General features: G+C 40.9%; 1 protein-coding gene across 1 annotated transcript in view; it reads right to left on the reverse strand.

The window, feature by feature from the left end:
* The window catches only part of Atp13a5 (ATPase 13A5), a 123,464-nt gene that overhangs the window by 8,366 nt on the left and 99,379 nt on the right, over nucleotides 1-15,719 (reverse strand). Inside the window, exons 26-27 of the mRNA XM_051150809.1 lie at nucleotides 8,757-8,931; nucleotides 5,740-5,942 (exon numbers count right to left, since the gene is read on the reverse strand). Of these exons, the coding sequence (XP_051006766.1) occupies nucleotides 5,740-5,942; nucleotides 8,757-8,931 (378 nt within the window). The remainder of the gene's footprint in view (nucleotides 1-5,739; nucleotides 5,943-8,756; nucleotides 8,932-15,719) is intronic.

The raw sequence follows: 15,719 nt of genomic DNA on the forward strand, positions 1-15,719 counted from the left end.
ACAAATATGACACCCTCAAACTGGATAAGAACTATTAGCTGTGTCTGTCATGTGGTGTCAGTTTTCCTTTAAGCTTCAAGTACCCATGTTATAACTAATCTAATTCTAATTCATTTGGTGTATATCAGTCCCCTGTATTTGCTACTAAAGTACCAGGAACTGAGAAAAGTCCTTCTTATGAAATACTTTCAATTTAGAAATAAGGACTATAAGAAAAAAAAAAAAACTTTAAACCATAAGGCAGAATTTTAATTTGTTTTGACAATAGTCAAGGGTACTTTGAAACACTGCTTCAAAATTGAGAAAAAAAAAATGATGAGGAACTCAGACAGTGACAGGATATATAAGATCAGAGGAAGACACCAGCATGATGTCAAATCCTTTGACAAGACAACTCTGCCAAAGATACTCGAGAACAAAGAGAATTTTAATAATAAAATCGAATGAAACCGCTTTAACAATAACTGCGCCTTTATAACAAAACAGAAGCTTAGCAAATATAACACTGAAGCAATTTCTGCAAAGCATGTGTCAGAGGCAAGGCTGTCTAATGCCAGCAATCAAAACAGACATTTGTGACCAGCCTACCTGAGCCCCTCTCCACAGTATACATATAAAGAAACATATCAAAGCCTGCTGGACCAAGATGGAAAAGAAACATATGTTTATGAACTATTAAAAGAAACTGGGAAAAGAACATGAGTGTAGAATGTCACACCCCTGTCTCAAAAAGTAAAATGCACTGCTCTGAAAATTACTAGGCCACAGAAGAAACTAGGTCAAAGTTACTGGTGTTTAAAAATATAAATAATGGACTCCAAATTACAATGACTAGCCTTGGATGCTTTTCTAATTTAATAAAGATGAACTGTAAAGTCAGCTCAAAACAAATTCAAAGAAAGAAGGAAAAAATAAACCTGAATAAAATGAGAAGATCAAAAACAATACAGAATTAAAACTCCGAGAACTGTTTTTATTATTAACCGGTGGGGGGGGGGGGGGAGGGGCAAAATGCGTGTAAGGCAAGAAGGAAAAGAAAAAGCAACATTCTTGCAATACGTATCTGAAACATCCACCAAAGGCTCAGCTGTGGAGGCTGTGGTCTCCGCGGCAGCACAGAGCAGCACCTTCAAGGGGTGGGTAAATAGAGAGTGAGCGCGCTGCCCTAATCAGTGGATTACCCCTGGGCCAGGCTCACGGCTTAATGAGCGCTGTGAGGTGGTAGAAAACTGAGACAGTGAGACAAAGTTGCAGAGAACATGTCATAGTTAGGAGGAGGATCGTAAGCTTGAAGGTATCCTTGGCCCCTGTCTTCTCTCTCGCCCCATCCATCCCCTTCCCCAAGCTCCCGCCCCCAAGCTTGCCCAGCCTTGCTTTCCTTCCCGTATCTGGCATAAAGAAGATGGGCAGCTTCGTTCTACCATGTGTCCCCTTGTCATGATCTCTCTCCCACACCAAGTCCCAGACACACTAGAGCCACTAACCACAGTCTGAAACCTCTGATATCATGAACCAACGTGAGTCTTTCCTCACTTTAAAATTTGTTTTCGACATTTTGTCACTGTGAGTGACAATTATAACCCAAAGGTAAGTGTCACAGAAAGTACTTAAAACTTAAAGAAATTCTACCCCACACTATATGATAAAATTTGATAATATTAATGAAATGGTATTATATGGGCAAAAATAAATTATTTAAAACAATATAATCCTTAAAGCAGTATTTCAAAGGAAGGATTTGGAGCCAAGTAATTTACTGGTATCTCTTTGTAAGTTGTCAAGGAAGAAACCATTCTTACCTATTAAAATCCTTATAGAGGAAAGAAAAAGGTCAGTTTTTAAGACTGAAACTCAAACCTAGGAAAAATCTACCACACACACACACACAAAGCTGAAAAATATACCGTGAAATGTAGGTCTTCAACAAGCTACAAAATTTAATTTAGTAAAGGTTTAATCTACTACAAATAAATAAGGTATTCTCAAGTATATGATTTAATAACCACATTATTAACATGACACGTCGGTAGCATCGGATCAGAAGATACAAGGAGTATTTATTTTGTTAGATGATGGGACAGTATCTGTTGAAATCTACCTCCTACACCAGATTTCAAAATCCCTCTTAATTAATGCAAACAAACGGGATATTTTCTTTATACAATAGAAGCTTTTCATGACAATTTCACCAGCAGCCAAAAGTATACTTAAAAACAACTTAAGTGAGAATTACTACAAATGTTGTTATCAAGGTATGTATTTATCTGTTAGCCTTGATAATTACCTAACATTGTCCTAAATTCTGGGTTTCGTACATTAGAAAATATAGGTAGGCATTTGGTTGTTTAAAAAGAAGAAAGAATATTTTTGTTTGCAATTAATTACTATTAAATTAATCACCATTTTCTAAAACACGTAGGACTCAAGGATTAACAACAAAGGTCAGGAAAGACTCTGTGTAGAAAGTGAAAGCAATATTATACCCTTCACATGTCACAATGACATCCGGTTATAAATACAACAGGAAAAAGCCATTTGTAAGACAAAAAGAAAAGCAAATAGGATTAGGTTCTCAATGTACTGAACCTATATTGGAGAAAACTACAGATATTAATGGATAAGTGAAAGAGCTGTGGATAAATGTGTGTGTGTGTGTGTGTGTGTGTGTTATGTTTTGCCTATGAAATAGTCTTCATTGGCTCACACATCTTCACTCTTGGTCCAGGTAGTAGGCACCACTTTAGAAGGTTGTGGAACCTTGAGAAGGTGGCGCGATATCGGATGAAGAGGGTCAGTAGGAGCAGGCCTTGGCATACGTTTATAGTGCTGGCCCACTTCGTGTCAACCTCACTTCCTGACTGTAATCACAGTAGGATCAGCCATCGAATGCTCCTGTCACCGTGTCTTCCTCGCCATGATAAGCTCTGTCGCCTCAAACGAATGAGTCCCCTCCTAGGCTGCTGCTTGTCATATGCTTGGTCATGGGAACAAGAGGATAACAAACTAATGCAGAATTCTCCTACATGGGAAGACTAAAATATGTCAATCCATAATTTCTTCTCAAAGTGTAAAGATTCCCAAGTGAGAAAGTTTGAAGCTGGACAATTCTATAATTCGTGTGGAAGAAAACATGAAAGTGAGATATTGTAAAAAATAAAAAAAAAATTAAAATTAAGCTGAGTGGTGATGCCTTTAATCCCAGCACTTGAGAGGCAAAGGCAGGAGGATCTCTGTGAGTGTAAGACCAGCTTGGTCTAAAAAGTGAGTTCCAGGACAGCCAGGAATACACACAGAGAAACCCTATCTCAAAAAACCAATAGCTGATAAACAGATAGATAGATAGACGGATAGATAGACAGACAGACAGATAGAAATGAGAGTATACTACCCACATGCTGCCTATTAAATAAACCATGAAACTATACTTTTTTTTCAAGACAGGGTTTCTCTGTGTAGCCTTGGCTGTCCTGGAACTCACCCTATAAATCAGGCTGGCTTTGAACTCAGAGACCCGCCTGCCTCTGCATCCCGACTACTGGGATTAAAGGTGTGGGCCACCACCACACACTGAAACTCTGAGTGTTAAAGTGCCATTGTGAAATAGAAAAGAGTGTGGCTACAGACTAGCTCCACATAAATATATATATAATAAATGAAGGTACCACAAACTTCCAGTGTCTAATACAAGTTATTTATACTAAAACAATAACTTACACGAACATAGAGATGACGATGCTAGTGTCATTCTCTAAGTGGGGGGATAAGTGAATGAAGAGAGTATTAGATATTCAATACTGTAAAAATCTGCTAGGAAAAAAAGTGATTAATTGGGTAAACTTACTTGACCCACACAGTAAGCATGCCACATTGTATTAAAATTTAAAAAGCATCAGAACAGTTTAAAAATAAATAAGTCTAATCCATTCTGTTTTGTAATTAGAAAACTTTTCTGTGCATAAAGGCAACAAGATAAAGATAGCTACAGAGGAATTAACAGCCCACACAGGTAAATAAGAAGAGTAGCAGAAATTCACTATGAGAACAGATTAAAAATGTACACAGACAAGTCATAGACCACATGCTCTATACAGATCTATATTTCCCTTCACTGAAGATAAAAAATACAAATTAAAATGAAACAAAATACCATGCTTTAAAAACTCTTATCTGAGCTGGGCATGGTGGTGCACGCCTTTAATCCCAGCACACGGGATGCAGAAGCAGGCGGATCACTGTGAGTTCTAGGCCAGCCTGGTCTACAGAGTGAGTCCAGGACAGCCAAGATAACATAGAGAAACCCTGTCTCAAAAAACCAAAAACAAACAAAACAAAACAGAACTCTTATCTGAGCTGGACGCAGTGGCTCATGCCCATAATTCCAGCACTCAGGGAGGCAGACAACGTAAGCAGATCTCTGTGAGTTCAAGGCTAACCTGGTCTACAAAGTGAGTCAGGACAACCAGTGTGACACAGAGAAACCCTGTCTCAAAACAAAACAAAACAAAACAAAGCAAAAACAAACAAACAAAACCCAACGGCAACCAAAAAAACCTAGCATATCAGCAAAACTTTGTTTTTCATATAGCACTTTCATATCACGTATCATGTATTCTGTTGCGAAAAAAATCTAAAAGGCAGCTGATACCAGTGAAAATTACTACAGATACTCTGAAAATCGATTTAAATCATTATCGCAAAAGCTGAAGCATTTTCACCTGGCTTTACCAAATAATTGAACTTGTCTTAAGGAAATCAGAGGCCAGTTGAAATGACTTTTGTTTCACTTTGCTTTTGCTCTTTTGTAACCCAAGCTGCTTAAAATCTGCTGTGTAGCCCAGAATGACTTTGAACTCTCACCCTCTTGCCTCCACCTCCTGAGTGCTAGACTGTAGGCAGGCGACACCACTCCTGGTTTTACGTGCTACCGGGGATGAAACCTTGAGGTTTGTGCATGTGAGGCAGGCAGTCTAGTAACTAAGCTTTAGCTTCATGCAGTATGGGTACTGCAGTATGTGGAATTACTTATAATGCTGGCCCGGCAATGCCAGCTGTGTGACAGACAAGATGCCCACACATCTGAACTTCCGAGGGCTCTGCTTGAGCTGGCATAACGGCTCACAGCAGCTGCTTCCACTCACGGAAGTGTGGAAGGACCTTCTCTAGTTTGTTGTTGTTTGTTTGTTTGTTTGTTTGTTTTTTCTTGCCCGGAGGTCTTGATTGTAACTTCAAACACTTTGGGGGTTTTGCTTTGGGGTTGCTTTTGTTGTACTTAGAGAAATATACTGGAGAAGCAAGGCTTTTCTAGAAAAATAAATGTGAGGACGTTCCTATTTGTTACACGAGACCCTTTGCATAAAATGTCTTACTTAACTCTCACCACATGTCTCTACACATGACAAAGTAAGGGCGTAAAAGACCTAGTGCAACCTCCTAGGCATCATGAAGCTGCTAAGAGGTAAACCTGTGAATCCCTTAAAAAGCCTTCTACAAACTCTCTTGACATATAAGCTTGTGTGATAAGCAAGGAGTGATTCTTGATGACTCGTTTGACCATTCAGTACTGACTGTGCATCCTCACACGAGCAGATTTCTGCCCTCGGGCTCTCCCATCCAAGGCCATTTTATTCTATGACCATGCCAGGGAGAGGCAGCATCTCATTGACTGGTAGACTGTGACCCTGGGAAGATGGTGGCGACAGCAAAAGACTCAGAACGAAACCTTACAGGATGTACACTTACAGTTTGTGTAGATGGGTTTCCGAAACGGTTTTCCCTTAGAAAAAACAAACGCGGCTGAGATACAGTTGAAGGTGATGATGGGCCACAGAGTGGTGCTCTCAAAACTTAAAACGGAAGCAGGAACCAGAGTTGCATTTCCAGTCCAGCTTTGCTCCAAACTCGTATTGGTTGAGGAATTACTTTGGTTGACCAGAAAGCATTCACTAGGAAAGAATTGACAGCGTTATGACATTTTTCTATACTGTTTTTTTTTTTTTTTAACCTTATCTAGTAGGTGACAAAGTAACTTTATTACCACCAGGTGGGCTTCAGGTTCCAACCTGTTCCAGCTGGTGGCTGACAAGGCATGTCTTGCTTACTTCTTACAACGACAAAGCAGAAATAAACTTCAGAGGAAATCAAGATCATCCCCCATCTGTCCCCGGTATAGAGCAGATAATCTGTCTCGAGAGGCTTTGGGTGACAATTTCTATGGAATTCCTGTCAAATCAAATAGTAAATGTGCCACGTGAACAGAATATGTATTTACGTATTCATGTGTGTTTTTGTATGTGTGTGATTATGTATCTCTGTGTGTGTTTATGTGTGCATGTCTATATGTATGTATATGTGTGTGTATGTGTTCTCTTTGTGTGTGTGTGTGTGTGTGTGTTCTCTTTCATTTATTGATGTAAGCCTCCTCACTTGTGGCTCCAGTTGTATCCCCAGTCTATAAGTCTATTCTCTCCTCAAGTAGCCCAGGAATCGTAGTAAAGGCCCAGCTTAGCCCTTCCAGTTGTGAGGTATCTGTGGCTCTCGTGTCCTGACAAGGTAAGCTCAGACTTCTCAGCCAGACTCAGAAGAGCTGCACACTCTGAGCTCAACCTCTCTAGTCTTATTTTTGCCAAGCTCCCTACCAATACTCCTTATTTTCCTAACACAGTACCTGCTCTTCCTTAATACTATCAACTTTCTGAGTTGTGTGCACAGTTCCCATTAATTTTACTGTTATTTATTCTTCCATCCTCATTATATCTAACTTTGCATGGGAGTTAGTCCTAGTTCCCCTCTCCGCTTCTTTCTTCTTGCTGCATTTAGCTTGTTATTTTGGAATTATTTTGTTGGGATATTTTTACTTTCATGCATGTATTATAAATTTCCTTTGTGTATTTTTGTTTGTTTTAGCTTTATAGTCCTTTTTATTAAAAAATAGAATCATTCATATTACATCTCAATTGCTAACCCATCCCATGCATCCTCCTTTTGTATTTTTGTATTAGCAAATTTACAACAATTTTTGACATCTAGCATAGTGGGATCTTACAATATTTACTCAGCAAAATGTGTCTTTAAGATTCAGGCTTTTTAAATTCTGATTGATCTATTTGCAATATTTTTTTTAACAATAATAAGCCCTGAAAATTAGTTTTAGCTGGTTTTCTTGTTTAGCTTGAAACTTTTAAGTTACTTTTCAACTTAAAATTACACACATAATTTGTTTTCCAACTGTGACCTCAAATACAAGACTTATTTTTCCTTTCTTTTTGAAATACTGTGCTGGTTGGTTTTATGTTAACTTGACACAAGCTGGAGTCATTTGAAAAGAGGGAACTTCACTTGAGAACACGGCTCTATTGAGTTGGCTCCTAGGCAACTCTGTGGTCCATGTTCTTGATTGGTGGCTGATTTCAGAGGGCCCAGCCCATTGTGCATAGCGTCATCCCTGGGCAGGTGGTCCTGTATACGAGTTTAAAAACCAGGCTGAGGCAGCCACAAGGAGCAAGCCAGTAAGCGGCATCCTCCATAGCTGCTGCTTCAGTGCATGCCTCGAGTCTCCGCCCTGGCTTCTATCAGCAATAGAGTGTGATCTTAGAGTTGTGAGCAGAAACAATCCCTTTCCTCCCCAACTGTCTTTTTGTCACAGTATTATATTACAGCAATAGAAACCCTAAAAAAGCTAGAAAATGTCTTGCCACATAGCCAAAGTTGGCATTGAGCTTACGATCAATCTTCCCACCTCAGACTCCTGAATGGGGGATTGTAGGTGAGCATCACTGTGCCAAGCTCGGTTTAATTCTTAACATCTTGGGGTCTGTAAGATCTATAAATGTGCTTTGTGTATAGTAGATGCTCAGTTTGCTATGTAATGTTTGTAAAGAGCCAGAAGTCAAATCCATTCTTGAGATGGATGGATACGTTAGATAGCCTGGATTTCAGAGCTTGACACCAAAAGCATATAATTCTATCCGGTCGTGTTGCAGATGAGGAAGGTGAGAGCTAGTGTGGTGTAAGTCGTGATAGAATCAGAGCCATCTCGATGTCCTGGCCATGTCTCTATGGCGCCATCCTCTTTTCTCCTATTTTCAACCACAGTTGTTCTCCTCTGTGCATATTTGCTCCAAATTAGTGGAGCATTTGGTTCTGAAACTATATGGAATCGTATAGTGCAACTCATGCTTGAACTGCTGGTTTTGGAGTGTGAATGAAGACCTTACACATCACTTGCTGGCTCTCTGTTTGTGTTTCTGTTTTCTGGGGTTTGGATGCCATTAGGCTCCCAGTGGAGTGTGCGTACCCAAGTTCAAAAGGAGAATAACATTTCTTTAGGAAAAAATAAGGCTTGAGTTTATGTATTGCCTATGGCTGTTCTTGGACTGCAGCATCATCATCAACTAGTTGCAGCAGAGGCTATCCTCCGAAAGCCTGAGATGTTTGTTAGTCTCTGACTCGGGACAGGGAGTGTTTACCAAGCCATGGTCCATATGACATTCCCAAGGAATGGACCACATTCACAGTCAATAGCTGGAAAAATCATCTCACTATCAACCAAGGTGACAGATCTTTCCTGCCCGTTCCGCACGCTCACCCAGCAGGCCACCCATTGGACGTGCTCTGTTCTATCATTTGTGATTTGCAGCACGAAAAGTATTGCTTTCATTAGTGAAGATGTCGGAGCTGCTATTGGTACCAAGTTAGGCAACATTGTGGTGCACTGTTTATACCACTCATAGAGAGGGACCCTGCGGGCATGAACTCACCTGTATTTATAGACCTCACAGTACCAAGGCTGCTGCTTCACGGAGAGAAATGCACACACCTGCACGATGCAGGTGAAGCAGGAATTCAGGAAGACCGAGAGTAGCAACTGAGGAGAAAGCAGCTGTCCTGCTGGTCTGTATGGAGCCAGCTTCGGGTAGGCATGGTTGATGCTCACTGAAAGAGACAAGGATATGTTCTTTTTTTTTTTCCCCTTTACAATTTTATCTTTAAGGATAAAAGATGGGATGCACATCAGCTTGAGTCTCTGAGGAAGATTCAGCTTGGGAGAACACTAATTGAGAGTTTACACCTACACAAGCCCATTATGTAGTTGCATATTCATTTCTACCAATCTTGGTCCCCTCTGTGCTTCGGTTTTATTTTCAGGTGTGTGGCACAGTGGGGTGAAAAGTCCTGTAATTGATGACTTTACCTTATCATGTGATGCCCATTTGTTCCATGGACTCAGAAGATGAGTAGTACCAATATCTCACATGAAAGATGGGAAAGATGGGTAGTTGGGTGAGCAGTTAACTGGTCCTCATTCCTGACGAATCTCTGTATGCTAATTAAGGGAAAATGTTCACTCTGCTGTTCAACCAATAGTGCCCAAGCATTCCAATGTGCCAGGCACAGTGGTAGATGTTCAAGGTGTGCTTGGTTCCATCTGGATATACATGTTGGGGGGCGGGGCGGGGACCTGCTACTACACATTCCGTTTGGTTTGGTGAAGGAAGGCAGGGTCGTAAAAATCTTGTTTTTTAGATAACAGCATTAAAATATATTGCACTTTCAGTCATGGGGTTTGTCATTTAAAGTGATTGGAAATGAAAAAACAAAAAAACAAAACACAAAAAAAACAAAAAACAAAAAAAAAAAACTTTAAAAATATTACCACAACCTTTTTAGGTGCTTCATGTTCTAATAAGCCAACGAGCATGGAATTTTCTCTGCCTTTCAGGACAGCAGGGACGAGGCGTGGAGAGCTACCAGTTCAGAACATCTTATTTAAAGATGCACATACGTCATGCTTTCATCCTTCTCCTCTAACTTGTCACCTCATTTCCTTTCTCAGCCTGTTTCTTTTCCATTTTAAAAAATTAGGGCACATGTACTTCCGCTTATGTTCATGCATGTAGAGGTGCGGTGGTAAAGAATTGATGTAAACTTTGTGATAATGAAACTGAACGGTAGCTTTCTGACCTCTATGTGATCTGGGATAATGGTACGAACTTTCTGGCACTTCAGATTTTCATATAAAGTAAAAGTATGATGTAAAGTTTAAGTGCTTCCCAAAGGCCCTTCCACCTAATTTATTCTTTTTTTTTTTTTTTTACTTTTATTTTTTATTAATTCAAACATATTACATCTCAATAGTTTTCCCATCCCTTGTATCCTCCTATTATTCCCTCCTTCTCGCTTTCCCTCTACTCCCCTCCCCTATGACTGTGACTGAGGGGGACCTCCTCCCCCTGTACATGCTCATAGGGTATTTATTCTAAGGTGCTATGACTACCTAAGGCAACACTGTTACATTCCAATTATGTGTTTTTCCAGCAGAGTGCTGGAGATTACGGAGCATGCAGGAACTCGGCCCTCCAAGTTCCAAGTCCAGCGGACACACAGAGACTGTGTTTATAATCAAAGAACACAATTGGCACAAGGACACTGATTTAGAGTGCAATTTGAGTCTATACCCACTTAGCAAAATAATGGCATAAGGTTATCCTGGGGCCTGTGAGTTTCTAAATCATGAGTTCTTAGCCAAATATATAGTACCAGGCATACATTTCTTCCCATGAAATGGCCTTTAATTGCAAGCAGAAAGTGGTAGGTTACCTCTATAACATTTGTGCCACTACTGCACTCATGGACAAATCTTGCAATATCAGTCAGATCTATTGATGATTTTTCTAGTAGCAGCAGCCTACAAAGCACTTTTCAGTACTAGAAAAGCTAGCTATTAAGGAGGAAGTTTCCTTGCCTGTATCAATTTCATTTCCCTATGTCCTGTGACCAAAATATGTTGCGTCTTCAGCCTTAGGGTCTTAACCTTCAAGTTGTGGTGGGCAACCAAAGCAATGAGAATAGCTTATATTGTTTGGGGGAGGTCTCTTGAACACTTCTAACCAACAAATTGAGAAGTATCCCATACCACTTCTATATGAAAGTGTGTGTGTGTGTGTGTGTGTGTGTGTGTGCATGTGTGTGTGCTTTAGAAGGTTGTAAAGTAGTGGCTTCCCATAAGGCTTTTTAAAGCATCTTTACTGTTAGCTATCCCTCCCCACCCCTCTATGCCCTAACCTCCCATCCAACCTATACCTTCCCTTTCCATTAATGTAGTTCTCAGCCCTCATTAGAGAAATTTGTGCAGTGAATGGTGGTTAATTCAGAAACTCACAACTGAACAAGGTACAGAGAATAAGTGGCATGTTCAGCCACAAATAGGACATCTATATTCTGTCCCCCTCCAAGGTTCAGGTTCTAACACAAAAGAGGGTGATTGAAAGATTGTTAAGGACCCAAGGTCTGGTAGGACCAGACAGAAACAATGTCTTTTGGACTCAGCATGACCACTGAGCTTATCAATTTGTGGTAGAAACTTCATAATTTGTTTTTCATGGTGCTATTTAAATAATATACAACTACATAAGATCAAACAAGGCAACATAGCACAGAGAGAGGAGAAGCCCACGAGCCCATCCCCTTTAACCATTGACAGTTTGTTATGGCTTCTGATGAAGAGTCAGTTTTCCCTAACGGGTGTAGCCTATGGTAGGCTGACCACAACCCAGTGCATGACCCCACACCCATGAGTATGTGGGCAGCACAAATTGGACTTGATAGGGTATATTTCTGAAAGAGGACATGAAGCATGGAAGTGGAAGATGGGTCTAGAAAAAGTCAGAGAGAGAGAGAGAGAAATACAACAACAACAAAAGACTGTACTCAATTATCAAATAATTAATAAAATATTGTCTTTTAAAAGAATGCGGTAGGCTTTTGCCCCTATGTTTCCAAGATACATACTCTGAATCCTTGACATTTGCTAGGTAACAGGAACATCTTTCTTTTTCAGAATGGGCCCCCAGTTTATGCTAAGATGACTGATGGTAGGAGACAGAGAGATGGCTCAATGTTTAAGAGTACTTGTTGCTCTTACAGAGGGTCGGGGTCAATGTCCAAAACACACATGATGGTTCACAACTGTCTATAACTCCTGTTTAAGGAGATCTGATCCTTTTCAGGCTTCTATAGGTTCTAGGTACACATGTGGTGCACATACATACATGCAGATGAGCACTCATACACACAAAATAAATATATCTAAAAGTTTTCAAATATGAGGGTGGTTTTGAAGAGAATTGTTGCTAACAATGCTAGGCAGGAATGGGGCTGGCTACAACTCCATAGATCGCTGGTAAAACTGAGTTTTAGGCCACATATTTGCATGGCATAGAAGCAGGGAGGAGCTGGAAATTGAGTTCACCCTTGCGGCAAATGATTTGATCAGTTGTGTTTAGCTAATGAAACTTCAATACAAGCTACAGACTTGGAAATTTAGTTGAGCTCTAGTTGGCAGTATTCTGCACATTATCACACATGTGTATGTGCCAGAAGAGCGAAGCGCCCTGATTCCACAAGGGGAATGCAGTGGAAGTAACCTATATGATCCTTCCCAGATTTTGCCCCATGTGTCTCTCCCCTCAACTAATTCTAACCTGTCTCATTTTTCTATCAGTAAAACTGTGATAATAAATACTACACTTGTGGTGAGTTTTGTGAATCAGCAAATTATTGAATACAGGATAGAAGGGAAGGAAGCCTCTAAACTGTAGCTAGCTAGTCAAAAAATGCAGTCGGTTGAGAAACCACAACACTTGTGCCCAGTGTCTGAAGTGAAGTCATTCTTGTGGTTGTGGCTGCAACCTGTGATATTTGGTCTAACTGTGGGTAGATGGTGCCATAAATGACCATCTGGGTACACCAAGAAGGGGCAGACGATGTGAACTGTGGTCAGTGCTGTGAACTTGCACGTAAGTCACAGAAGGCTGGAGATCTTAGAATGCCATCTACAGGCCACCATCCAAGATGCAATTGTAAAGTTTATGAGGCAGCTGTGGACACTGGACATGGGTGTCACCACAGCTTTGGTCAATGGTCCCTTACCTCATTAGTATACTCTCCTACACATGCTTATTACAGTTGACATCTCCCCCTTCAACACAAGAACCATGGGAGATTGGGAAATTGGCTTGATAGAAATGGTATTCACTTGGGGCTTCCTGGTATGGTTTTGGCCATGGTGATATTAGCATCGGTTTCAAACAATTGTTCATGGCTCACTGTGCTGTCAGGCTCAGCTCTCTATGAATCTCGGTGGATGTACTCTAACCCTTCACGGCAGCCCTAGCATGAGAATGGTGGAGTATGCTTGAGCGCAACTAGATCAAAATAAACTATTTACAGCATTAAGCATGATGGCACAGCTGAGAAACCTAGATCAGCTGAATGGCAGTCCACATCCAGGCCCAGAAACTGGGAGAAATTCTTGATGACATAAGCCATTGAATCTGAGGGTAAGCGGCGACACAGCAGTATTGTGGCACCAGCTGGTTGATATTTTTATACTGGGTATTTTAACTATTTCTATATCAGGGACTCCTAATTAAAAAGAAATCTGCATTTCTGGTTATTAAAAGAAAAATGATTACTGGTTTGGGGCACCCATTACATTCCAGAGATGTGCCAAATATTTTTATAAGTATTATCTGTATTTCCTTAAAAGTCAATGTGAAGGGTAACTATCATAGATGAATAAATGTGTTAAGTAGATTCTCTTTTCTAAGGACACAGGAGGGTCTGATCTTAAAGCCTGTGCATTAGCAGTAGGATGGGTTGTCTGAGTTTAAAAAAACACAGTGGGGTTCCCGAGCCAGCTTGGGGAGCAACACTGCTTATAACCAGGCAGGCAGACTCTGCGTTGTCTAAATTTCCTTAAAATGAAGACAACAGCACTCCCCACGGGATTGCAGGCAGAGGAATACAAACTTATTAGATGGTGTATTTCACCTAAAATTAACCGCTCCCTTTTCTGAGTTCTCACAGTGCGTTATTCATATTGACTGCCGACTGCAGGGTGTTGTACAGTAAACCACTGGTTTCGCACAGGCAACCAGCCGACTGTCAGCTTCCCGAGAAAGAAACCCTGCTTCGTTCCTCCTTAATTCTAACTAGACCTCACACCAAGCTTGCTGCAGGGGAGAATGTGCCATTTCCAGTTACGGTCTTTAATTGTTCAAAATCATTTGATGCATTTATATTACAAATTATGTATCACAAATCATGTGAGCCAAATCTCAAGTGGACCATAAGTCCACTAAATCTACAAAGAAAGCTCTGAGGGCGCCTCGTGAGATTTCCAGGATGTACATGAAGGTCTCCAACAGATCACACTCAGAAAAGGTCACTGTCATTTGGTGAGGTTTATGAAAAAGATACATGTATGAAATGGAGAACTGCTTTCTCTCTCCTCACTGTCTCTATGTGGCCTTCTCCATATACTGGAATATCTAGTCTAAATGGCGCTGCCTGGAATCCTTCTTCTTCTACTGCAAAGGCCGACCAAAGGCCATACTGCATCATTATGTTTCTTTCTTTTTTTTTTTCTTAAAGACTTGAAGAAGAAACAGAGAAGGTTGGACATCATTAGCTGTGGAGAGACAAGTCAACAGCAGGAAGGGATGGTGCTTCAGTTGGGGTGTCACCTCTTAGGGCATTTCCATGGTAATTAGAAGAGGACAACAGGTTAAAACCCACAAGAGCTGGACTGAAGGAGAGAAGGGATGGATGCCTGGGAATAAAGAGACCTCACTTTTGACCCTTTAGTGTGCAAGCCATCTTAAGGATGAGGTGCCCCAGAGTTTCTATTTTCAAACATTTTTGAGAATTGTAGTTTTTAGTCACCTCTTTCCTGTGTTTTCTCGGTGTAGTCTGACTGGATCTTGCTAAAGAGGGCAAATGTGTTACTAGTACAAATTCCCACACAGATTAGGGTCAAGTTGGACTTCATGGTGTACATTTTCTCAACTGACCTTACTCCTGGCATTATTTTCTGCCTTCTTCTTTAATATATCATATCTTGTATTGTTAGCTGCGTGTGTCTCAATCTCTGTGATCTTTGGCAGTTTATTTAAGAAATAGTAATTTCCTTGAGTGAACTGGCCTTGGCAGGTTCTGCAGACCAGCTACAATGATGTTTATGGTGGGCTCAGCACAGCACAGAGAACAGTAGACTCACAATAGGCTGCATGGTCTCACAATGGACTCTCCATCTTTGGGAAGACTGGCCATCTTGGTGAACACAAGAAGATGTTCAACTAGGCTGCTCTCTTTAGAGACTCGAAACCACAGGCAACTCTTCTAAACTTGCTTCAGAATTGGCATGGGACTTCGATGGAGTTGTTCTGGGATTTCCTACACTTGTTTGCATGGTATTAGTTATAGAATTGACTGACATGGAGGTGGGGCCACTGCATGCTGTCCTGACTGTTATCTTAGTTCTTCCCCCTGTGATCCTTAGCCTCTCCTCTAAGAACAGGCTCCGTAGGAGACTGAGGTGCCTCTATTAAGGGACATGGCTGCCTCTAGGAGAAGAGGGAGAAGCTTTCCCATCAGGACAGCAACACTTTACCAATGGTCAACAGTGATGTTGTTGACTCAATCAATGGGTTAAACTCTGAGGAAATCTGTGACAGGGAGGCTAAAGTTGAGAAGCAGCTAATTTCTTTTTTTTGTTCACCACCCTTTGCTTTCAAATGTCCTCTTTTTCCATCCCTGCAGGCTTAGTCATAGCTTGGGTTGGCCATTTCCTGGTCGGTATCAGGTGTTGTAACAATCCCACCTTTAGATATGAGAGATCCAGTGTCTTGGAACTAGCAGCGGGAGAGAAGGGCTTGGCT

This window comes from Acomys russatus, chromosome 8 (genome assembly GCF_903995435.1).
Source record: "Acomys russatus chromosome 8, mAcoRus1.1, whole genome shotgun sequence".
Taxonomy (NCBI): domain Eukaryota; kingdom Metazoa; phylum Chordata; class Mammalia; order Rodentia; family Muridae; genus Acomys; species Acomys russatus.